Raw genomic sequence first — 26579 nt, 5'->3', positions numbered from 1 at the left:
CTCAGTGTTTATGTTGCTATTGTTCCTTCTAAAATATATATATATATATATATATATATATATATATATATATATATATATATATATATATTTTAAATAAATCTTTATTGTTCAGATTATTACAGGTGTTCCTCTTTTTTTCCCCCCTAGCTCCCCTCCACCTGATTCCCCACCCCACCCCATGCCCTTACCCCCCGCCACTGTCTTCATCCATAGGTGTAAGCTTTTTTTCCAGTCTCTTCCCGCACCCCTCACATCCCCTTCCCCCTGAGAATTGTCAGTCCACTCCCTTTCTATGTCCCTGATTCTAATTATATTCACCAGTTCATTCTGTTCTTCAGATTTTTTATTCACTTGATTTTTAGATTCACTTGTGGGTAGGTATGTATTTGATGTCATTTTGTTGTTCATAATTTTTATCTTTACCTTTTTCTTCTTCTTCCTCTTCTTAAAGAACACCCTTCAGCATTTCATGTAATCCTGGTTTGGTGGTGATGAACTCCTTTAGCTTTTTCTTGTCTGTGAAGCTCTTTATCTGACCTTCAACTCTGAATGATAGCTTTGCTGGGTAGAGTAATCTTGGTTGTAGGTTCTTGCTGTTCATCACTTTGAATATTTCTTGCCACTCCCTTCTGGCCTGCATGGTTTCTGCCGAGAAATCAGCTGACAGTCGTATGGGTGCTCCCTTGTAGGTAACTAACCGTTTTTCTCTTGCTGCTTTCAAGATTCTCTCTTTGTCTTTTGCCCTTGGCATTTTAATTATGATGTGTCTTGGTGTGGTCCTCTTTGGATTCCTCTTATATGGGGTTCTGTGTGCTTCCTGAACTTGTAAGTCTATTTCTTTCACCAGGTAGGGCAAGTTTTCTGTCATTATTTCTTCTAATAGGTTTTCAATATTTTGCTTTCTCTTCTTCTGGCACCCCAAAAATTCGGATGTTGGTACGCTTAAAGTTGTCCCAGAGGCTCCTTACACTATCTTCATATTTTTGGATTTTTTCTTTTTGTTTTTCTGGTTGGGTGTTTTTTGTTTCCTCATATTTCAGATCTTTGGTTTGATTCTTGGGGTACGTTGATCTACAGTTGAGTTTCTGTATATTCTTTATTTCAGACAGTGTATGCTTAATTTCTGACTGGTCCTTTTCCATTTTTTTGGCATTCTCATTAAGGTCCTTGAAGGTCTCACTAAGCTCCTCGGAGGTCTCATCAAGTTTCTCGGTGGTTTTTAGAAGATTCTTGAGTAACCTTATAAATGTGGTTCTGAACTCTATGTTGTCCATTAGTTTGCTTTCCTCCATTTCTCTCATTCGTGACATGTTTCTTTGTCTCCGCATTTTGCTGCTTCCTTGTGTTGATGGAGTGGCTTAGTGTGGTAGGTGACCTATAGGGGCCAGTAGCTCAGCCTCCCCAATCACCTGAGGTGGACGCTCTTGGTACACCCCTTTGTAGGCTGAGTGCAAAGTCTTGGTGTAGTTAAGCCTTGATTGCTGTTGGTACACTGGGAGGAACTGACCTCCAGGCCAATTGGCTGTGAGGACCCGCTGTGTCTATAATGGAAGAACTGCTGCGCTGGAGACACACTTATGGTGCAGGACTTGTTTCAGTGGGGCTTTGGTGCTCACTGAGTCTGCCTCTTGAATGTATCACTTATGGATGTGAGGAGTTGAAATTTGGTGTCTCACACTGACCACTAGGTACACTGGCTTCTGGATCTCCAATGGGGTGCAGGTCAGCTACTGTCTGAGGCCACCCAGCAGGAGCTACAGTAAGAACTACAGTTTTCTCCTCTTTGCTTGGGGTTTGGAGGTTTTGGAGCTGTCTGACCCAGGCTGCAAGTTTGCTAGGTTAAGCTGCGATAGGGCAGGCCGTTCATATGCTAAAGCCGCTGCTAGGAGCTTGGGTGGGTTCGTAGATTGTGCAGGGCGGGGTCTCAGGGCGTGACTAGGCTAGGGCGTGGCAAACAGCGATGGCTGCCAGTAAGATGGCTCTGCGGCTCTGTGTCTCCAACCGTGTCCCTGCATCCGGCGCCCCAGCACAATAAACAATTGTTCCTGCGCGCAGCCCTGCAAGCAAGCCTCCCTCACTTTCCAACCCCACGGCAGACAGTCCAGCTTCTCCCTGTAGGAGTTTGGGTCCCCCGCGTCTCCCCAGAAACGAGTTCGGAGTAATCGGGAGCTTATCTCCCTTGGGGTTGAAAACGGCAGCGCTCCCAGTCACCCGTCGCCAGCCCGATTTGCGCGTCTCCGTACCTCAGCTTTTCAGCGCTTGTGCACGTCTCAATGCTGTTTGCTCTTTCCTTCTAGTTGTAGAACTTCCACTCAGCCAGCTTTCCCGTGGTTCTGGGTGATAGACGTTTTGTCTTTTAGTTGTAGTTTTGAAATTGTTGTGCAAGGCAGCAGTTTAGGTGTTTACCTACGCCGCCATCTTGGATCTCCTCCCTTCTAAAATATATTGACTCTCCCAGTAACAAAATGTCTAGATTATAACTTGCTCATTTTGTGTTCAGATTAGGATTACCGTCCCATCTTTCCACATTTCCATGGTGTAGGAGGCCCACTTTAAGGTTAAAAACCAAAGTCACAGAATGATTTAGGTGACAGTGTCATATATAACTCAATCCCAGCTCTTCTGAATCCCGTTAGCCCATTTCCTATTCCTGCCATCAGATTTTAAAACATACTAGGGTGGAAAGACTTCAAACTATTGCAGACAGTGCTCTACATATTTGCATAATCTTTAATCTGGTCATGTTTTATGGTGGTACTTAAGACTACAGCTAAGAAGGAACAGGCTCAAATTGGATACAAAAACTAAGCCAATATGCAAAAATATTCATTTCATCAAATATTAAATGTCCACTCTGGAAGTTACTGTACCCAACATTTGGTAAACAGTGGTGTACATGGATGTGATCCTTATACTTTCCATTTCTGTGGGCTATACTGACCCACAGAGGTTTAAATGGTTTCTTTTATCAGAGGTGAAAAGTTGTTTTATGTTGATCCCATAATACAACTACATTATGATGGCACTCATTCTCAAGTGTGAGGTAGTATATCAGAGAAAACCAGACTACGAATGTTGGCTGTGCTACTAATTTGAACTCTGATCTTTCAAAGTGCTGTCCTTTTATTTGAAATTTAAGACATCAAAAGTAATATTAGTACTATTATATTACTAATAAGACATTGAAAATCTAACTACAAAATAAACTGAATACTATAAAGAATTCCACATAAAGCCCCAAATACTCTGTCCCAGGGAAGCACTGTTTTCACAAGGACTTAATAGTGTCAAGGTAATTTCATTTTCTACTCTCTCTGCAGCTGGAAAAGCATCTAAATATGAATAGTGACCCACGAGAAACCAAAGAACTCAGGTGAAGTTTTTAATTCAAAGGTAAATCAGTCTGTCCTTTTAAGAACCAAAAATATTTTGACAGGTTTATGTTTGACTTTGAAAAGCAATACCACTTTTGTGTACTGAAAAATAAAATCTTTAAATTTGACTTGTTGGTCCCATTCTTCATCTAATGTATTTGCTACTATTTACAAATAAAAATGTGTCTTTGTAATTCCTTTGCTAAATTATAGTCCTCTATGTATTAACCTGAATAACATGCATATTTTAATTTTTAAGGCAGATGGTAAACTTTTCTATAGGTCTTGTGAGATTTCATCTCATCATGGGACAAACACTATTTCACAAAATGTAATGCATTTCTTAAGGTTGACGTGAAGAGAACTTGAGCAACTAAATAGCAAAAGTACATAGGCAGTATCTGTTGCCTAAGATGCTATGATTATGTTCTCTGTTTTCCAATTTGGCCAGGGTGGCTACAATGGACAGCAGGAACTGGTACAAAGCCTGAAAATAAAATATAAACCCAAATCTCAAGAGCATTTTAGGAAAAGTACCAATTGCCCAGCTACCTCTTCACAACAGCTGCAAAGGAAGAAATGTTCTCTCATAAGGCTTTCAATTCCATGGCGTTACATTCACACCTGCTAACCTGGGTGAAGAGCTTTAGACCAACTTAAACAGCAAACTACTTTTGTTAATACTAAATACTATTTTCCTCTTAAAGCAAGATAATTCTGGCATTTCCAGTGTCAGGAAGCGCAAATACTATTAATCATTCTTTGCACTTAGAAGTTTCTCTTTATCTTGTCCTGAAGGATGAACAAAAGCTTGAGGTGTACGGTTCAGAAGGTAAACTGCAGCATGAAGACCACCTATGTTCACCCAGACAGTGTGCACTTTGCGCCATACATGTTCCATTCCAGATAATGCCTGTGTACACACAAAAGGCATAAAAATAATTAAATGACTTACCTGCTTCTAAACCACAGGTGGGGAACTTTTTTTTTTTCTTTTTGCCAAGGACATTTGGGTATTTCTATCATTTGCAGTCCATACAAAATTACCAACTTTAAAATTAGCCTGCTATATTCGGTCAAACATTTAACTCGCCACCAAATGATTTTGTGGGCCTATTCTAGACCAACCAGGAGTCTTAGGTGCCAATAAGAAACATTAGAGAAAGGGAACACAAATCCTGCTCAAACTAATATCCCCGGGTCTTCCGGCTGAGTTTTTGAGATATTGCACTGTACCTTGATAAAGCATTTCTTGTCCTGAGTAAGTAATGCAGCTCTGCCTGTCCCTGGTTTACAGATACGGCTCATCTCCCATAGGCAAGCTGGGTAAAGGTTCCAGTTTCTTTTCTTGGAGCCCATCCTATAAAAGAAGACCCAGTGAGTCAAACATGCAAAAAATCTAAGACTGAGAAGTTATTAAAAACTCATGGCAGCCCTAGCTTGTTTGGCTAAATGGGTAGAACGTCAGCCTGCAGACTGGAGAGTACTGGGTTTGATTCTAGTCAAAGGCAAGTACTGGTTGCGGCTTGATCCCTGGCCCTGGTCAGGGTGCATGTGGGAGGAACCAATCAATGTGTCTCTCTCATCAACGTTTCTGTCTCTCCCCCTCCTTCCCACTCTCTAAAAAAATCAATGGAAAAATATCGTCAGGTAAGAATTAACAGAAAAACTCATTGCAGTAAGATCCTGAGGTATGAAAAACAGTTGCCATTTAGAAGCTAGAGCATTATAAGTCAATGAAATGAGCAATCAGACCTAAAATCGCATAGAATTTTGAATCAGTTTATAGAAAAGAACTTTTGAGAACTGTAAGCATATAAACTGTCCTCTTAATGAGCATAAGCAGTCAATTGTAGGAACTAAATCAGTGATTAAAAATTTATACTGAGAAATAGAACCAAGTTTTCCTCAACCTTTTTGAATTATGAAATTCAACAATGGTCTAGGAAAGAGGATGAACTTCCTGTGATGGTCAGGATTAAAATGTAATATATTCCTCAGTTTTCAGAAGAAGGAAAAAGGGTGAATCTAATAACCTATATAATGAAAGGCTAATATGCAAATTGTGCTGGCCAACTGCCTGCAGCTCCTCCCCCTGGTTGGCCCCATCCCCAATTGCCCCCATCCCACCCCAATCAGGGGCAGGGCAGCTGGCCAACCGCCTCTGCCCCCCCGCCCCCCAGCCCAGCCCAGCCCAGTTGGGGTGGGCCATCCGTACCCCACCTGTGCATGAATAGTCTTGTTATAATGCTTAAGTGAAAATTGCTATGCTGACAGTCTGCTAAAAGGAACGAAAGATTTTTATATAAACTCGGAAAATAGAACAGGTTTAGAAGACACATGGGTACTAGTATAACAAGTGAAGGAGTGAAGGTAAAACTCAGATTTTAAAAAACGGTCCCACCTTTTTCCAAATGGCATGTCTGTTACAATAATGTCCACAGAGCCAGTTCTCAGTGGCAGACTGCAGATATCCCACTGAATAGCATCTATGGGCAAGCCCCAGGACAATTTGCTGTGGGGACAAAGGAAAGGTGCTTCAACATATTCTGAAGAATGAAATTTAAAATTTTTTTCTGAAGAGACTGCTATAAAGTACAAAATACTACTAAAATATCAATTGATATTGACAATATTAATAATCAAAAATTTAAAAGTAGAATGTAGAAAGAAGTATAAGTTTATAAAATAAAACCAAATTTATAAAAATGACCAAGTGATTTTTAATGGTTAGGTTGGCATGCAAAAGATTACATCTGCTTCATTTACGATTTAAGAAAAAGGATTAAGGGGGAAAATAAGATTGCAACACAACTGTAACAGACAACTATGAAAACTTGCAACAGTAAATTATGTAACTGATGATGTAAAACATAAAATAGACACTGGATCAACGCTAATGAGGGAAAAAAGTGAGGTGACATATCTGAAAGATAAAGTTTGGTAAATCTACATAGTAATAACAGGAGACCTAAAAGCAGATATGTAAAATTAATGAATATAAAGGTACTTTAAGATTAAAAAAGTATTTATATCATACTATTAAATAAGAAGCAAAGAAAGGTAAGATAAAAAAAAATAGAGGACAGGGCCTGGCCGGGTAGTTTAATTGGTGCAGGGGTGGGGAAACTTTTACTGACAAGGGCCATTTAAATATAACATCATTAGCTTAATTCACTTACTATAAATTTGTGTTGCTATGAAAAAAGTTCCCAGATTCATTGAATTTTGAGTCCCACCTTCGGTTGCCTTGGCAGGGCCAGACCAAATGATTTTGCAGGCCACCGGCTGGATGTTCCCCACCCCTGGGTGAGAGCATCATCCCAATATGCCAAGGTTGCGGGTTTTTTGAAATCCATTCAGGGCACATACAAGAATCAGCCAATGAATGCATAAATAAGTGGGACAACAAATCGATGTTTCTCTATCCCACTCCCTCTTTGTCATATATTAATATAGATGACAAAAGATAATAATAGCATGATTTAAATCCCATTAAGGCAAAACTACTGGTTTAAGAAATAAAATACAACAGGAAAACAAAAAATGAGCATAAATGAAGGGTTATACTATCCTTCCTATCTAATAAAGAGGGAATATGCTAATTAACCATCACTCCGTCACAAAGATGGCTGCACTCACAGCTGAGGCCAAGTTCCCATAAGGAGCCTTAACAAGCAATCAGCAGGGACCTGAGGCTACTCCCTACCCCCACTCTCCCCCACCCCCAGCAGGGCTTGACAGGGGACCTCAAGGTGCGCTTCCCATCCTGGTACTGGGCTAGGGAACCTCAGGCTGCTCCCCCCACCCCTGCGCCAGGCCAGGTGACCTCAGGCCATGCCCACCACCTGGTGGGGCTTGACAGGGGACCTGAGGCCATGCTTCCCACCCAGCAGGGCTTGACGGGGGACCTCAAGGTGCACCCCCAATGCTGGGTCAGGGGAACTCAGGCCACGCCTGATATTGACTTTATATGATTAATATAGAGTTCCCATAAAGAGCCTTAATGAGCAATCAGCAGGGACCTGAGGCTATGCCCCCTGCCCAGCGGGGCTTGACAAGGGTGGGACTGGCCGGGTATGGATCTAGCCCAATGCGGGGGAGAGGGCGCGGCCGGATCTGGGTCTTACGCACTTTTGAGGTGCATGTGGGTGGGCGGGGACTTGACTCTGGGTCCCCATGGTGTGCCCCTGACTCTGACAGGAGGAAGGTTTTCATATACATTTTACTAATTTTCTTTCATCTCTGACACTTCTATTATAGAGAAAGGGCAAATAGCAATATTAAATTATTTCCTCTAATTAATCCCCTTTTAATGTGCACGAATTTCATGCACTGGGCCACTAGTTGATATATAAGAAAGAAGAATTTAAGAAAAATCATGATATAATGGGGGGGGGGGGGGGCGGGCAGTGAGAAACACATTGAAAAAAAAAGTTTTACAATCACAAGCACCAATAACTGCAACAAAATAACAAAAAAATATTAAAAATCTAGGTAAGAAGTCTAGCTGGTGTGGTTCAGTGATTGAGCATCAACCCAGGAAACAAGAGATTGCTGGTTTGATTCCTGGTCAGAGTACATGCTCGGGTTGATGGCTCAATCCCCAGTAGGGGGTGTGCAGGAGGCAGCCAATTGATGATGTTCCTCACATTATCAATGTTTTGATCTCTCTATCCCTCTCCCTTCCTCTAATAATCAATAAAAACATCTTTTAAAAAATCTAGGTAAGAAATAGTACAGGTGGAACAGACAAAAAGTGAAAGTATAGAGGGTCTAAAAAAAACAAGAAAATGTTCAGAAAATAGAAAAATAAAAATCAACCAATGAATGCATAAATAAGTGGAATAACAAATAGACATTTCTTTCCCTCTTTAAAATCAATAAAAAAACAATTGTTTAAAATTTAAATGGAGTCTCGATATGTTTATTTTGGTTAAATCATGTCACAATACACTGGGGGTATTCATCATATAAAGTCAATATCTAAGTATTAGAGATGCTATAGAAACTTTAAAAAGTTGACCCTTCTTTGCCCTGGCCGGTGTGGCTCAGTTGTTTGGAGCACTGGCATGTATAGGTTGTGGGTTTGATTCCTAGTCATCAAGGCACATACCTAGATTGTGAGTTTGATCCCCCTTGGGGGCACGTACAGAAAGCAACCACTCGATGTTCTCTCACACATCAATGTTTTTCCCCCCTCTTTCCCCTTCCCCTCTAAAAATCAGTAAGTGTATCCTCGGGTGAGAATTGAAAAAAAATTTACCCTTCTTTAACTTGGCTCTTGGTCAGTAAAGATGAAATGTTATTTGCTGCTCTATTCACAGCCAATGGATTATTATCACCAGCAATATGAAAGCAGTTAGACCATTCAGTAGCCCCCTAAAAGACAAGAGTATATATTGAAACAAGTCACAACTGCAAAAAATGATTAAAGAAAAAAATCATTTCCATTGTCAACAAATAAGACATCCAATCTAATAGTCAAGTGCTTTTCTAAAGTGGCAAAACCCTGCATGTTGTCAACTTTGCTATACCCCCTGTTTGAAATGCCCTATTCTTTCTCTGCTTGCTGAACTCCTACTCATCTTTCAAGATGTAGCTGTGTGCATAAACCCTAACTCTCCAAGCTGCCTCATTTGCCCCTCCCCAGAGTACTTTGTACATGTCTGTCATTGCACTGTGCTGTTTTAAATTATTTCTATTCCTGTGTGACTCTCAACAAATCTGAGAACTCAGGTCTAGAATTTTATTCAATCTCTCACACAGCAGTATTTGGCACACTATAGTAGGCATTACAGACCTAAATTACAAATGTAGTTTGAAAAAACAACCAAATCAAACTGACTAACCTATATCCCTTTGTGATTATAAGATTTTGCATAATCTGATATATTAGAATATTTGAGAATTTCAAAATACAATGTAATCTCCATTATATATAGGCTTTTGAATGATAACCACCATATCCCTGAAAGGATTTTGCAATTTTAGGTAAAAAACATGTCAGCACAATGTAAATACCTAGCTGCTACATATTTGTGGAATAAGGTGGCATACTCCCCTAGGCCTGAACAATGTTCTGTGCAGATTAACAGGTTTCTGACATGAAGGCAGGGGAAGTTCTGCCCTCTGTTTAGGGATGAGTAACAAACACCTCTTTCTTTGTAAATGGTAATATCCCCTCATCCATGAACACAGTGCTTCACAGCTTTTTCTTTTGCCCAGACACTTGAGAGTGATGTAGAGGGGTGGTGTACAGGGGATGTAAAAGAGACCTAGAGTTTGATGAAAGCCTCTCAGGTGACTGATTCCCCAACATTCATTTTTTTCTTCAATACCTATTTAGATTTCTAGTCTCTAAAAGACTTAGGTTTTATAATACTTCCAGTTTTAAGGGGAGTATTCTTAATCAAGTATTTTATACTTTGGCCAACAAATCTAGATACATAACTTGTCAAATCATTTGATAATTTCATTCATTTTGATCATATATCAGCTTAGGTTTTTCTAAATTTACATTCTCATGTCTACCCTTACATGAAAGTGCTTCAAACTTTTAATATTTTTTTTTGGAGGGAAAGGGGCCTTTGATTTCATTATGTCTTATACGCTCATTGGTTCTAGAACATTCTGAATGTAACTTTTGCTTATTAAAAGCTAAAGAAAAGTTATTACCTCTATTGGTATTGCCCCTGTTCCACACATTGGATCAACTATTATATCAGAAGGTTGAGGAGAACAGAGCCTAGAGAAAAGAAAACAACCTATGTGAAGAGACGTCAGCCAACAGCTGAAGCTTCCACAGTGACTATTTCTGAAGCTATAAAATCAAGGACCTATTATATTAGCATGAAGAAACACCAATCAATATTCATTTAAAAAATCAATCTGTAATTACATGTTGACTCTATATCTTAGCGGTTAAAAAAAAGCATTACATATAACTAAAATTATCCTTTTACTATTACCCCAAATCCCATTTCATTACAGATTAAACTTAGTCTCTAGATCTTTTAATATACATGTATGCCTTTAGAAAACACATTATTTTGCATATAAACCTGTATTGGTACATTATAAAACCACCCCAAACATGTTTCAAATAGAAGTGGCAATTAGACATTCAGTATTCCTTTCCTTATAAACTTTAAAGATAATAATTTTGCTATAAAAATATTTGCTTTACTATGAGTACCTAGTACAGTAATTCCTCACTTGATGTCATTGATAGGTTCTGCAACTTTAAGTGAAATGACATATAAAGGAACCAATTTTATCATAGGCTAATGGATATAAACAAGAGTTAAGTTCCTACACCATCTCTGGCATCTCATCAATGCTATAAGAAACAATGTTATTTGAGGACCTGCTGTATTTGCTATGCTTGGATTTAACTCTTTGCAGGCATCATCTCATTTAATCTTTTTAATAACCCTATGAGCTAGGTCGCTATTACTATTCTAATTTTACAGATAAACTGATGCAAAACCTGTCCATAGACACAAAACTAATAGGTGACAGAATCAGGATTAGAAACATTACTATAGGTGGCTTAAATGTTACCCCCTCTCTGAAGCACCCCCTCCTCAGATAGGTCATTAGGTTTCTCCTTTTGTCCTGCTAATCTTTCCACATTCTATTATGTTATTTTTACATGTAAGGTAATTATTTACCTCCCTCTCAAGACTTTGAGATTCTTGGAGATAACACTGGATTCTTGTTTTAATACCTATCCAGCTCTACCTCCCTGTTCCTGCCCCTCCATACATGGCAACAGAATTGTTAGCAATCCTGTTCGCAGTAAGCAACCCTGTACTCCCAGCCATTGCTGGGTGAACACTTGACCAAGACTATGTCAATCAGATTCTCTCTTCCAAGAATTTGGAATAAAGAACTAGAAGCCCCAGGCAATAGGGAGTTGGTCGTTTGAAAATGGGAATACATTAACTGTGGATGACGGGCAGCCATTTACACACATGAACAGAGAAAAAGAGCACACAAATCCCTGCGAGAGTCAAAAGTTACTGTCTAGGTAGTTTTCCAAGATCTGGTTCCTACTCTTCTTAAAACATGGCTTTCAGTTTTCCTGTGGATTCCCCAAGACTTCTCAGTATTTTTCCATTAATTCCCCTTCCCATACCATCAACACTTTTTTAAATCTTAAACTAGTTTACTTAGGTTTCTAATCATTGCACCCAAAATAACTATTCATATCCCTGGCTCCTACACCACAATGCCTGGCAGTAGATAATAAATGTTTGTTAAATAAATGAAGACTTAATCAAATGTCTCCAGTTTTCTATTATTGTCATCGAATTGATAGACTCTAACTGTGTTTGAACTGTGACTCCATGGATGAACAGGTAAAAGAGGACTGCCAGGATATGCCAGACACTGCATATAACAGGTATTTTGCATATGTTTCTGCATTTACTCCTCACTAATAACAATTGAAAACTCACAGCAAACCCGTTTTTCACTCTAAAAAATAGAAACCTAGAGAAGACAACCTGTCTGAGTGGTGGAAAGAAGCACCCAATAAAAAAGGGAACAGGGAAAAGAAGCAAGCAAGCTGGGTCTTACATTTGGGAAAGTGGAAAATTCCAGGATGATTCCTAGGTTGCAGTGATTATAAAATTTAAAAATATAAGTAAAAGCTCTCTGTGTTCACTTACACATTAGACATTTTAAAAAAATCTCTGCTTTCATCTGCTTCACTGACAGAAATGAAACAAAGTAAAATTTTCTATTTCCCAACATACAGTATATTCTTTCTAAACAATGTGGCAATGCTAGTCAAGAGGTAGATGAAAACTATCTTCCCATTTTAAAATCAATAAAACTGCTATAGTAATTAAGTGATATTTTCAGGATCATAAAGAATCAACACTGGACACAAGAGAAAGAAACATCATCAGCTTTTTATCCTATTCTTTATCCACTAAATCCCCACACAGTACCTCACAAGAAATTCAAGTGTTTTGAAGGGAAACGTGAAACCAAATTGCCACTTTAAGCTAGATGGTAAACCCATTCTTTTACCTGAGCATCCCATAAGCAAGAGTAGATCTTAGAGTTGTAGGTCCAAAATGTGTGATATTTCTTCGGTGGAGGCTCTCTTCTGTCAATGCGATGCCCACAATGACTTCATTATCATGGATATTCAAAAGCACCTAAAATAAAGCAAGATAAAGTAAAATAGTTTTAGAATTGTTCAAACTGCACTTATTACTAGGATTTTTAAATTTTAGGCTTTATCAAATTTTTTACTTTATTATTGAGGTATACTTTACATAAAGTACACAAATCTTAAGTATGTAGCGCAGTGAATTTTTAGCTATGTGTACACTGTAACTGCCACTCAGATAAAGATATACAGTATTTTCCAGCACACCAGAATGCTTCCCTTTGCCCTTCCCAGTAATTATTAATCTGACTACTTCTACTATATATTAGTTTTATCTTGTTTTGAACTTCATATAAATATTATATAACTTTTAAATTTTAACATCTATTTTATTCATTTCCTGTATTTGTAAGTTGGTTATAACCATGTCCCCTTCATTTTTATAATAGAAACATATTTTGAATGTCTATGGGTTTCTTAATATACATTTTTTAAAAATATTTTTTTATTGATTTCAGAGAGGAAAAGAGAGGGAGAGAGATAGGAACATGAATGATAAGAGAGAATCATTGATCGGTTGCCTCCTAAACGCCCCCAACAGGGGATCGAGCCCACAACCCGGGCATGTGCCCTGACTGGGAATCAAACCGTGACCTCATGGTCCATAGGGTGATGCTCAACCACTAAGCCACACAGGTAGGGCCTTAATCTACATTTAAAAAATTTTAACTTTTAAGTAATTGTTAACACATCTGCTTTATCACCTATTATTTTCTAACTTAATGTTTTTAAAAATTTGACTCAATGTCTGTGAAATGTTTTCTGTCCTATAGTTTTTCTAACATAATCCTATCTAATAAAGAGGGAATATGCAAACTGACCATCATACCATCACAAAGATGGCTGCACCCACAGCAACAAATTCCCATAACAAGCCTTAAGGAGCAATCAGCAGGGACCTGAGGCTGCATGGCACTGGGCCGGGGCAGGGGACCTTGGGCCGCGCCCCCGCCCTGGCGCCGGGCCGGGGGACCTGAGGCCGCACCCCCCGCCCGGCGGGGCTTGACGGGGGACCTCAGGCCGCACCCCCACCCTGGCACCAGGCCAGGGGACCTGAGGCTGAGCCCCCCCGCCCAGCGGGGCTTGACAGGGGACCTGAGGCTGTGTTCCCCGCCCCGGCACTGGGCCAGGTGACCTGAGGCCACACCCCTCACCCAGTGGGGCTTGATGGGGTTTGGGCCGGCCAGGTCTGGATCTTGCCCAATGGGGGTGGGGCCGGCTGGGTCTGGGTTTCGCGCGATTTTGAGGTGCTGCGGGTGGGTGGGGACTTGACTCTGGGTCCCACAGCACGCGCCAGACTCTGATAGGAGGAAGATTTTCATATACATTTTACTAATTTTCTTTGATCTCTGACACTTCTATTATAGAGAAAGGGCAAATAGCAATATTAAAATATTTCCTCTAATTAATTCCCTTTTAATGTGCATGAATTTCGTGCACCGGGTCACTAAATATAAACTATTAATACGAAAATAAAATGTCTCATCATGATCTTAGCAGCAGCAGCTGACACTTATCTAGCCATAGGCAAGCCAGTGTTCTACACACTTTACATTTATTATCTCATTTCATATTTACACCATCTGAGCTAGATACTATATTATCCTGTTTTATTTATTTATTTTATTTATTATTATTATTTTTTAAATATATATTTTATTGATTTTTTACAGAGAGGAAGGGAGAGAGAGAGAGAGAGTTAGAAACATCAATGAGAGAGAAACATTAATCAGCTGCCTTCTGCACACCCCCTACTGGGGATGTGCCCGCAACCAAGGTACATGCCCTTGACCAGAATCGAACCTGGGACCCTTCAGTCCGCAGGCCGACGCTCTATCCACTGAGCCAAACCGGTTAGGGCGATCCTCCTTGTTTTAGATGAGGAAATTGAGGCACAAAGATGTCAGCTTATTTGCCTAAAGTCATACTGCTTGTAAATTAGGATCTGAATCCAGGTAGTATGGCTCTAGTGTCTGTCCTCTGAGCCTCCTTGCTAACTTTTGGACATTAGTGTTCTAGTTAGCCTCTTTATTCTTATGAGGAAAAAAAGGAATGGGGAATTACTGTTCTGATTTGATATGCAATAAAATAAAAAGTTACAGAGAGAATAAGTAGCTTGCCCAAGATTCAAGTGTCCCAAAAAGCAACAGAAAATGACTTTTTGGTAAAAACATTAGCTGCTAGGGACCTTTTAAGCTGTTAGAGATTTAAAAACAATTTAGTATGGTTCACATGTGAATCACCCATGTAACAGAAGATTGAGACTAAGGAGAGTAAGCATGTTAAAATGAGATATCTGGGTTTGAGAATCTAGCGGAATTTAAGCAATAGAGAGCTGGCTCTAGGATGAGTATTAACAATGATGTCCTGATTTTAAGAGATCCGAGGTTTGTTTTAAAAATATACTCCAGCCTGGCCATTGTCCAATGCACCTAGAGGTCGCTGGTTCAGATAGTGGGCACAATCCCCAGTAGGGGGCGTGCAGGAGGCAGCCAATCAATGTTTCTCTATCATCAATGTTTCTATCTCTCTCCCTCTCCCATACTCTCTCTCTAAAAAAATAATCAGTTGATCCCCAGAATATGTTGTCAGTTTGGCTGAAATAAACTCTTGTAAAAATTCTCTAGCCCTGGCCAGTGTGGCTCAGATGGTTGGAGCATCGTCCTGTACACCAAAAGGTGGCAGGTTTGATTCCTGGAAAGGGCACATACCCAAGTTGTGGGCTCAATCCCTGGTGGGGGCTTGTGCAGCAGCAACTGCTTGATGTTTCTTTGTCCTTCTTTCCCTTTCTCTCCCTTCCTCTCTCTAGAATCAATAAAGAAAAAATACATTAAAAAATTTTTTTCTCTAAAACGAAGATACTCTAGTTGAATTTTATAATCTGAAAGTCCATGTAATGTTATACAAAGTACTAGATTAGAAATTAGAACACTCAAGTCTTAATAGTTCTCATCTATTGAGCTCATAGTACATACCAGGTATTACACCAAACACTTAAAATGTATTATCTAATTTAACCTTCAGGACACACTTAGAGGTATATACTACTACTGGATCTATTTGTTTTGTTTTGTTTTGTTTTTTTTAAATATATTTTATTTTTTTTAAAATATATTTTATTGATATTTTACAGAGAGGAAGGGAGAGGGATAGAGAGCTAGAAACATCGATGAGAGAGAAACATCGATCAGCTGCCTCCTGCACACCCCCCACTGGGGATGTGCCCGCAACCAAGGTACATGCCCTTGACCGGAATCAAACCCAGGACCCTTCAGTCCGCAGGCCGACGCTCCATCCACTGAGCCAAACCGGTTTCGGCTACTGGATCTATTTGAAAACAGGCTGAGAGAGAATATTTTGTCCAGTTACACAGTACAAAATCTAAATTTGGATCTAGATCAGTCTCCATAGCCCATGCTCTTATTAGCCACACACTATTAGCTCTGTGGCCTGTTTAATCGTCCATAGATTTAGTCTGAAAATTCTACAAATCTATAATGGCATTCTTGAATCATCACAATCAGAGCCTGTACCTACCTCCACATCAAAGTTGGTCATGTCAGCCTTCCACTTAAAATAATCTTGAACAGCACCCCCAAAATCTCTTGCAGCCTCATTTGAGGAAAAGCAATGTTTCTCTCCTTCCCTGTTGCATGTGACTCTAAACTTTAGCACTTCGGGATCAGTATCTTCTTTTGAGCTCTCATCAGTCTCATTTTTGCAAGATGCCAAAACATCACCTACTAATGTTGATATCTCTTCTTTGATGGCTGGCTTTTCATAGTAGTCTAAAATATGTGAATCTAAGGCATTATTAGACAACTCTTTTTTGATATCTCTCTCCTCTCTTTTGTCTCGTCCATTATCAATCTTCTCTTTACTTAAATTCTGATTTAACTTTTTGCGCTTTGTTTTTTTTTTCTTGAAACTGGTGTTAATTTTCCATACTTTTAAAGGGTCTGACCATGGAAGCTTCCCAGCCAATTCTTCAAAATCCTTTAGGACTTTTTCCTAGAAGGGACAGAGAATAAAATCCATTAATTTTTCACCACTTTAATTCGACAAATAAACTCCTACTTTGCCTGCAGATGACATTAATCATTATGTTAAGGGTGGTAGGGGTGCAAAACAAGAGTCAATAAAATAATGGTTGTAATTGAGGAAATAAAAATCTCATTGAAAATTAAGACATATACAAATTAAATCACTAAAGAAGAATACAAGACAGACTAATAGATCGTAAGTTGAGCTTCAAGATTAAAATGTAAGCAATAAGAAACTATTAACAGTGGTTACCTCCAGAGAGGGGAAGTGGGTGAATGAAAGCAAAGGAGGGCAACCTACCTCTCTCACTAATTACCTTTTGAATTTTGGGCTGTTGTATACCTACTAAATTTTTGTTGTTGTTAATCCTCACCAAATCAAATCCATTGATTTTTAGAGTGGGAGGGAAGGAGGGAGGGAAGGAGGGAGGGAGGGAGGGAGAGAAACATTGATGTGAGAGAGACACATCCATTGGATTCCTCCCACACTTGCCCCGGACCAGGGCGGGGGATCAAACCTGTAACCCAAGTACATGCCCTTGACCAGGAATTGAACTTGAGACCCTTCCATGGGAGGGCTGATGCTCCAACCACCAAGACATACCAGCCAGGACCATTATTAACTATTTTTTTTAAAAAATATTTTATTGGTATTTTTACAGAGAGGAAGGGAGAGGGAGAGTTAGAAACATCGATGAGAGAGAAACATCGATCAGCTGCCTCCTGCAGCTGATCGCCCACCACCGGGGATGCGCCCACCACCAAGATACATGCCCTTGACCGGGAATCGAACCCAGGATCCTTCAGTCCACAGGCCTACGCTCTATCCACTGAGCCACACAGGTTAGGGCAATTATTAACTATTTTTTAAAAGAAAAAAATTTTGAGCAGTTAAAAATTTATCTATGCAATTTCTAAATAGTATCTAAACTTATCTTTTAAAAAAGTAAATCTGATTGTGCCCCTCCCTTGCTTAGAGTCTGTCAATAGCTTCCCAATGCACATAAAAAAATTAAAATTCTTCAAGAAGCCCAACACAATCTCACTCCTGCCTACTTCTCATACATCACTTCAGGATCATTCTCTCCCTTACTTCCTCTGCTTGGAAGTTATCTGGTTCACATGGTCTCTGCACTGCTGGCTTTCTTCTCATTTTTTAATAGCTTTTCCTCTGAGAGACCTGCTCTACTAACATTAGTCCTCTCAAGTCTTCTCTTTCATTTTATTTTCTTTACAGAGCTTAGCATTATCTAAAATTACTAGGTTTATACATTGTTTACTGTGAGAGTGAATCAGCGATCTTTTGTGTCAAAGAAAGAAGCTCGCTGCCATCTTAGGTCCCATTTTGATATGACCTTCAGATTCTCAGGGGGCCACCATCTTAGGCTCCGTCTTACCCCTCCCCTTCCTCTGAATTAGCCAATCCCACAATAATGGGAACCCGAGCTCTGAGCCCTTACCAATCAAGTCAGAATTCAGAGTGAAAGGCAGGGCAAACCCACGTCAGGAAATAAAACCCTGAAGGGACTTCCCACTCGGTGTGCTTTGCCCAAGATTTCCAGCTGGCAACAGCACCCTTCTGCAGGAGTAAATTTGCCTTGCCAAGCCAGTTTCAGTGTTTGTCTCATTCCTGCCACATCGTTGAGAGCATTTCTAACATTCACCACCAAAGTTCCTCCCAGAATTAAGTGCAGGGTGGGAAGGACTTTACCTGTCTTGACCATTGCTATAAGCCACACGCATAGAAAAGTGCTTGATATACCAAAGGTATTCAATAAATAGCTGTTGGATAACATGTGATTAAATGTTAAAATGGGTGGTACAGAGCTGTCTAATTCAGCAGCTATCAGTCACATGTAGCCAATATTTAAATGATTTAAAATTTAAAATTCAGTCACATTAGCTACATTTCACACACTGGTGGCCAGTGGCTATCATGTTGGACAGCACAGACACAGAACATTTCCATTACAAAGCTCTACTGCAGAGTGCTGGTAGACAGTACTTGTCATAGAAGATCAAAGCAGAACAAAATCAATGCTGGCTGATGGAACTAAACCTTGAAATGGAAGTGAGTGACTGCTTTGATACTACTTGAAACCTGATAAAACAATGGTAAATTTCAGGTATGGCAGATCTAATTCCATTTACAAATAATTTTCCTATAAAGGGCATCTAGGTTTAACATGGTGGAATAATATTGATACAGTCCCTTTCTTTCTTCAGAAACCACTGTAAAAGAAAAAACAACAGTAATACCAACTCTATCTTAATAGAATCTGCATGATATCCATAACCTTGAACCATAACATGGGAATTCTAACTAAGAATTCCCAAGTGCAGTGAAGGTCAAACAGGTGCAGTAAGACATAGAGGAAGAATGCCTATAGATCTCAGATAAAGGGTAGACCAGTCTGCACAGTAGTAGCAAATAAACTCTTCTTGGGAACAGCAGGGAAGAAGTATGTGCACTGGACTCTGTACCAAGATGAAGCAGGGGAAAGAAATGGAAACTGAACAAGGAACCTCACAGACAAGTTCTATTTGCTGAAAGCAGTCCGTTGGTAAGGCAGAATTGGAAACAGTACTCTATGTAGTAAATAAACCTGAAGCTGCTGATCTCTTTAGGCTAGGAAGAAGTAATAGTTAAAAGAACTAATTTAATGGTGTGGAAATTGTATCTCACCAGGCCAATGCGGCTCAGTGGTTGGGCATCGACCTATGAACCAGGAGGTCACAGTTCAATTCCAGGTCAGGGCACATGCCCGGGTTGTGGGCTCAGTCTCCAGCAGGCAGTGTGCCGGAGACAGCCGATCAATTATTCTCTCTCATCATTGATGTTCCTATCTCTCACTCCCTCTCCCTCTCTGAAATATAAATATATTATAAAAAAAAAAAAATCATATCTCAGTAAAGCTATTTTTTTAAAAAAAGAAGAGAACTCATTCACCCACAGCCCTTTGTCAGAAGGAACTTCATAGCAAACCAGAGGGATTTCTTGCTGACCTGGTGTTAACAGTTTCTGGCTTCTCCCAGGAGAACCTCCTCTAAATAGCAGGTCCAAGAGGAACTCCCTCATTAAAGATGAGCAATTATCAATGCTATCAGCACAAGGTTTACAGGAACGTAAAAAGAAAAAAGGAGAAAAGGAACAGAAAAACAAATAGATTAAAGCAAAAAACAACTACCAGAAAGACAATGCCAAAGAGCAGCTGAAAGCTATAATCAAACATATTGACATAGCATCAAAAAATGTAATGAGGCTATACGAGTACCTTTGAAAAAAAGAAGAGCTCAAGGCAGAGATAGACAAGCAGAAAGAGGGGATGAGGCACCCGAAGAAGAAACAGGAGCTTGTAGAGTTCAAAGAAAAATAACCCACAGATGCTAGCCTTTAAAAAAAAGTCTATAAATTCATGACATCATCTGAATACTTAAAAATACCCATTAAAATGCTTAAACTAACAGGCTTTTCATAAGACACGGGAAAGTATAATGCTAAAGAATAAAATTGATGGTCAACAGAATAAAAGGTGCAAGCAAATGTTTAAAAGCAATGTTTTACTGGGGCATGTTGCAACTAAAGTCCACAAAGTGAAGGGTTTAACAATTTTTCATGGTCACAAACAACAGAAGTTACCCATGCACAGATCTGAAAATCTACTTTAATACTTGCTGATCTTCACCAGCAACCTCTTTTGTACTTAACTTATAAAGTAACCCCGAAAAGCTGGCTCACATAGAACCATTACATAATATCAGATTTACCACCAATTAGAGATCAAAAACACCAAAATAATACAAATTCTAAGATGGAAAAAAACGCAGGAATTGAGAGAATACAGTTAAGCCTCGTTTCTCGAACATCTCTCATCTCTAACAATTTGGTTCTCGACTAAGTTGTTCTCAGAAAAAAATGATTCCACTGTTGACCAAAACTTCAGTTTTCGACCTAACAACCCTTTCATGTGGATACCTCAGCATGACAAAAAAAGTCTTGCAGGCAACCTTTTTGTTTCTGGCGATTAGCAAAATTTTAAAATGTAAAGAGGCCATCAAGAGTGCTAACGTTGCTAAGGGTGTGAAAGTGCACTCAAAACAGCAATCTCAGGCAACTGAATAGGTAGAAAAACTGTTGTTGATTAGATAAAGGAAAAGCAGTTAGCCAGTGATAGCATTTTGGAGGCAGCAATATATGAAAAATTCCTTTAAGGCTAGTAGGAGGTGGTTCGATAAATTTAAGAAGTGTTTATAGATTAAACAGTACATTAGGCATGTACTGAATATAAGAAAGGTTGAAATAGAGAATCATTTTGGGGTCTGGAATGGATTAATTCAATTTACATTATTTCTAATAGGAAAAAAATGATTTCATTTTCAAACAAATTGTTTCTCGAACAGTCTTCTGGAATTAATTAAGTTCAAGAAACGAGGTTCCACTGTCTTAATAGGGCCCAAGTTAGAAGCAAGAATTTAAAAAAATTTTTTAAACTTCTAGTTTTTTAAATGCCTGCTAACATTTATTTGTGGCTATTAACATTTTGAAATACTTAGCGGCAAAAATGTTTAGTAGCCTGCCTATCATTTACTAGTTTCACAGATAACGATTCAGTTGGCAATGACTATCAAAGTCTGAAGTGATATAATACTAGTGTTGAAAGTTACATTTTTGGTTATTACAACTTTTATCTATTTTCAATCTGAATTCTTTTAGGTTTGGTTTTAATTTTTTTCTAGGCTGTGGGTTCATACCACTTTGTTTTTTTGTGTGTGTTTATTTTTTTTTTAATTCTCACCCCAGGATATGTTTTTTATTGATTTTTAGAGAGAGAGGAAGGGAAAGAGAGAGAGAAGGAGAAACATCCATGTGAGAGAAACATTGTATCAGTTGCCTCCCGCCCTGACCAGGAATCAAACCTGCAATCTTTGTTGTATGGGTTGACGCTCAAATTAACTGAGCCACCCAGCCAGAGCTGATTGGTTTTTGAATGATATTTTGGAAATCAACCTGTTGCCAATAAATAACAATTAGAGAATTAAGCACCATATCATAGTTTTTAAAAACAGGTTATTTCTCATATAGGCAATAAAACTAATGGAAAAAAGTTCAAGCATTTGATTCTGGAAACCTGACCAAAAAGCAATGTGGAAAAATACTAAAGCCTTACTGAGGTCTATTTTCAACCTTCAGCTTAGGCAGCCTCTCAATATTTACGAATCAGATGCTAAATACAAGTTGGAGACAAAGCTGTTGTCCTAACAACTGAAGGATTATTTGGATAGTACTTTGGCTTTATTTCAAAAACTAAACTTAGCGAAAAAAGCCAGGCAAAAGCCCAATGGTGAGGGAATGTGTTATTTGTAGATGATACAAACTATCACTTGCTCTTTGGTTCACAGGGGGGAAGCAATTCTATTTGAAACCATATATGTCAGCAAAACTAATCTAAGGTATAATCTTTTGTAACAAAGTCAAACAACAAAAAAAGAAAGTCAATTTATTTTTATAAATTTTGATGTCTTCAATATTGATTTTTATATTTTCTTATTCTTTCATCTTTTTAAAAAATACGGTATAATTGACACATACATTTTAGTTTCGGGTGTACAATATTTGTATATATTGAGAAATGATCATCATAGTAAGTCTAGTTAATATCTGCTACCATACAGTTACAAAAAATTTTTTCCTATGATGAGAACTTTTAAGATCTACTCTCTTAGCAACTTGCAAATATGCTATATAGTAGTATTAACTATAGTTGCCATGTTTTAAATTGCATCCCAATTACTTATTTTATTTCTAGAAGTTTGTACCTTTTGACCCCCTCCACTCATTTTGCCCATTCTCCACCTCCTCCAATACTGATTTTTAGAAACAATTTTTGGGCCCTGGCCAAACAGTCAGTTGGTTAGAATGCCATCCCAATACACCAAGGTTGAGGGTTTGATCCCCAGTCAGGGCACATACAAGAATCAACTAATGATTCTTTCTCAAATCAATAAAAAAAAGTTTTAGAAACAACTTTTGGGATGGGCTGTCAACAAATCTCTGGATTTTCTTATAAAAACTTTCCCAGTATTCTATATGATAAAAGCAGCTGTAATGCTAAAGCAGTGGTCGGCAAACCGTGGCTCGCGAGCCAAGTGCAGCTCTTTGGCCCCTTGAGTGTGGCTCTTCCACAAAATACCACCTGTGGGCGCCCACGTACAGTGCGATTGAAGGAATACCCTAATTAAGTTAATAACAATGCACCTGCCTATATAGTTTAAGTTTAAAAAAATTGGCTCTCAAAAGAAATTTCAATCGTTGTACTGTTGATATTTGGCTCTGTTGACTAATGAGTTTGCCAACCACTGTGCTAAAGGATAGAATATGAAAAGTAGAAATAATATTTTGTGGGATGATGGCTGAATATCAGTTACCATGTTTGGTTGGGATAGCTCACCTTTGTTTCTTTGAACTGAAAATCTTTAAGCTCCTGAACAACCACAAATAAATTATCAACTGATCTCAGACGATGAACCTGGTGAGGAAAAAAATGTTAGAAACAAATTTCTGAGAAAGCTTTTGAATCACACAAACTATTGACATTTAAATAAAAAAATGATGTACAAAGACTTTAAAGCACCTAATACAGCAATCCCTTCTCATCTGTGGTTTCAGTTATCTGTGGTCAACAACTGTCCGAAAATATTACATGGAAAATTCTAGAAATAAAGAATTCTTAAGTTTTAAATTGTACACTATTCTGAGTAGCTTGATGAAATCTCATGCTGTCCCATCTAAGACATGAATCATCCCTTTGTCCAGTGTATCCAGAGTGTATATTCTAACCACCCATTAGTCACTTAGTAGCCATGTCATGGTATAGTGCTTTTGTTCAAGTATCCATTATTTTACTTAAGAATGGCCCAGAAGTACAAGAGTGGTGATGCTAGCAATTTGAATATGCCCAAGAGAAGCAGTAAAGTGTTTCCTTTAAGTGAAAAGGTGAAAGTTCTTGACTGAATAAGGAAAGAAAAAACTGTATGCTGAGGTTGCTAAGATATATGGCAAAAATCAATCTTATATCCATTAAATCACCTAATTCATAAATTAAACTTTGTCATAAGTATGTATATGTGGGAAAAAACATAGTATATATAGGATTCTGGGGTTTTTGAAATGTCTCTCCATGGATTTGGAGTGGGGGTGTACTGTGCCTATAATTTGTATTTAAATTTTTTTCCATTTCCTCAGTCTCCCATCTTTTTGGTTATCTAACATTTTCTATTCCTCTAGAGAAAAGGAAGGAGGACAGATGAAAAGAATAGAAGCTTAGTGTGTTATGCGAGCAACACAGGTTTGGGGAATAAGGGAAATACAAAGACAGTCAAGAGAAGCTTTATCATATTTCTCATAGCTCTCTGGGGTACACTGTATATTGGGGTTAAGAGCATAGGGCTTGAGCTCCAGATCTATGATTACTAGCTGAGCAACCCTGGGCAGATTACTTATTACTAAGCCTAATGACTAATGAGGATAATAATGCCTATCTTCACAAAGCTATTGAGGTTATTAACTAAAATACTGGATGGAAAATACCTGCTTACCAATTCATCCCACACTTTTGGGGATGTAGGGTTCCTACTATATGCTAGACACTAAGAGCTTGGGAGACTTAAAAAAAAAAAAAAAAAAAAAAAAAGACAATCCCTGTCCTCATGTTGCTTAAGTGGTAATGAGATATAGCTTAGTTGTTTTATTCTAATGGGATGGCAGTTTGCTGACCTTCACTTCTCACCTGCAGTGATTCCTAATTACTTTTGAGCAAGTATTTTTTTAATAGATTAAAAAAAATCTCCTTTTATGCTTCACCCCCAAAATCTAAACTTCAGCTTAGATGCTAAAGTAAATAAATTCAAAGATATGTAGCAGATATCCAGATATGTGAAATTCTTCTGGTGAATTCATCCTCAGGAAATATTAGGATCACTTCTAAAAATATAACAAACCTACCAGTCAAACTTATAAATCAGTACCCAAAATACAATAGGCGATACCCATAAAATTATCTATTTAGAAAACTATTTTAAATATTGCTTCATTCAAACCTGAGCCAAACTTTCCACTGAAATGTCAAAATATATCTTGCCCCGATCTTTGCTGATTTTGCATGATGACCTCAATTTCTCTCTCACTTCATCTGCAGCTGCTTGCTCAAAACCAGTAGGTACAGTGGCTCCAATAGTGACTCGAAGATGCTCGGACTCACTTCTGGGGACACTTTCTGTCACGTGTATATCCCTCTGGTTCTCATGAAGAAGGTTCACATGCAAAAGTTGGTTAGTGGCTTCTTGAACATCAGACATGTTGGCAGTGCTTCCAAGATTCTTCAAAAGCAGTACAGAAAAGAAAAAAAATAATCTCCAAATATTACCACCTCATATATCAACTATAAGTAAAAACATCTGCTTTGGAGGGCTAGAAGAACAAGGCAACACGACTGATATAGCCATATTCACCTGAATCAGTATTCACTAAAGATAAAAGGATTGAATAACATGGGCATAGATGTAAAATACATTATTAAATAAGCAATATAGATACTATGGAAAAAAAGAAGACAGACAAATAAAAGAATTTTCACAGCACACAATGTTTGGTTTGGGATCATCTATGTTGATAATAGCCACCTCATAACTACAATAGTTAACACTCCAAAAACAGAGGCTACTAGAGCGCATTCAAATACATTTCTGCATCTTGTCCTTTTTTAGATAGCAGTTAAGAACATGGGAACTGGAATTTCAGACATAGATTTGACTTCTTGCCCTCACCATTCATAGGTTGAATGACATAAAACACGTTTATTTTCCTATGCCTCAATTTCCTCATCTGCAAAATGGGAATTAAAGCATACCTTCCCTCTAGAGTTGTTGGGAGACTTAAGTGAGAATAGCATACTTCCAGGCCCATAATTAAAACTTGCTAATAGGATATCTATCTTCCTCCTGTGAAGAAGATAGTGATTCATGCGTTTAAAAATGATAAACTTAACTTTACTGACTACAAATATTTTAATGCCTATTACTGACAGGCTCTGGAACCCATGACTGGGCATCAAGAGAGATCTGTGAAATATCTGAAATAGTAAACCAAATTCCCAGTACCTGAGCATGGGTGGGGTTGGGGTTAGAGAGGTGGGAAGTGGAGATCAATAGCTCTCACCAGATTTTTTTTAAGGTTTTGCAACCTAGAAGTAGGCACCGAGTACCTACATTGTCCTTGTTTTGTACAGGGTAAAGCGACAGTACCTAACACTAATAAAAGTCAATTCCTGCCCTTAATGAGCTCACAATCACTGTGAATAAGAGCTCCAGCTTCTAAAGAAGGAGGCTAGCAAGGCCAGTGGTGGCTCTGTGGTTGAGCGCCCACCTATGAACCAGGAGGTCACGAAATTTGTCCGGGTTGCCGCTCGATCCACGATCCATCGTGCAGGAGGCAGCTGATCAATGATGCTCTCTCATGGATGTTTCTATCTTTCCCTCCCTCTCCCTTTCTCTCTGAAATCTATAAAAAATTTTTTTAAAAAAGCTGATTGATTAAATAAATAAATGAGACTCAAGTCCGTAAAAGGACATATCCTGTCCAAGGTCAGAGGGCCAATCAGTGGCTCAGGCTGGAATGAAAATCGCGTCTCCGGCCACCCACCCGCAGGGCCCTCGTACAGGAATCGCGAGAGGCGGTAAAGGACAAGAAGAGAGAGCGAGAAGGGCTCCACAATGGCACCAGGCTGAAGTCCGGCCCGGCATTAACCCAAGTATCAAGACGAAGGTCGCCCCTCCCTCCCAAGAGTTAGCGATTTCACACCCAGCCACTCCCACCCGCCGCCTGTTTACCGGCCTGCAGCGGAGACCCTTCCGGCTCCCGCACGCCGCCGACTCAACGTGCTCAGGTCGCGCAGCCGGAAGCCGACTCTGGAC

The 26579-nt window shown here is 39.0% G+C and overlaps 1 protein-coding gene across 2 annotated transcripts; it reads right to left on the bottom strand.

Moving 5' to 3' along the window:
- Positions 1–1009: 1009 nt before the first annotated feature.
- Positions 1010–26579, bottom strand: THUMPD3 (THUMP domain 3 tRNA guanosine methyltransferase). 2 transcript variants are annotated; one of them, XM_080675806.1, is made up of 10 exons: positions 26496–26579; positions 24708–24986; positions 23060–23137; positions 16105–16578; positions 12423–12553; positions 10056–10125; positions 8644–8759; positions 5782–5892; positions 4614–4737; positions 1010–4290 (listed from the first exon to the last, which is right to left on the bottom strand). In XM_080675806.1, the coding sequence occupies exons 2-10, from the start codon at positions 24963–24965 to the stop codon at positions 4129–4131; spliced, it is 1524 nt and encodes a 507-aa protein (XP_080531932.1). In that variant the 5' UTR covers positions 24966–24986; positions 26496–26579; the 3' UTR covers positions 1010–4128. The 2 variants fall into 2 exon arrangements, with proteins under 2 accessions (XP_080531932.1, XP_080531931.1); XM_080675805.1 differs by lacking the exon at positions 26496–26579 and adding an exon at positions 25517–25898.

Source organism: Plecotus auritus (genome assembly GCF_963455305.1).
Source record: "Plecotus auritus genome assembly, chromosome: 6".
NCBI classification, from domain to species: domain Eukaryota; kingdom Metazoa; phylum Chordata; class Mammalia; order Chiroptera; family Vespertilionidae; genus Plecotus; species Plecotus auritus.
The sequence above is the reverse complement of the archived record's forward strand: the minus strand, read 5'-3'. Positions and strand labels throughout refer to the sequence as shown.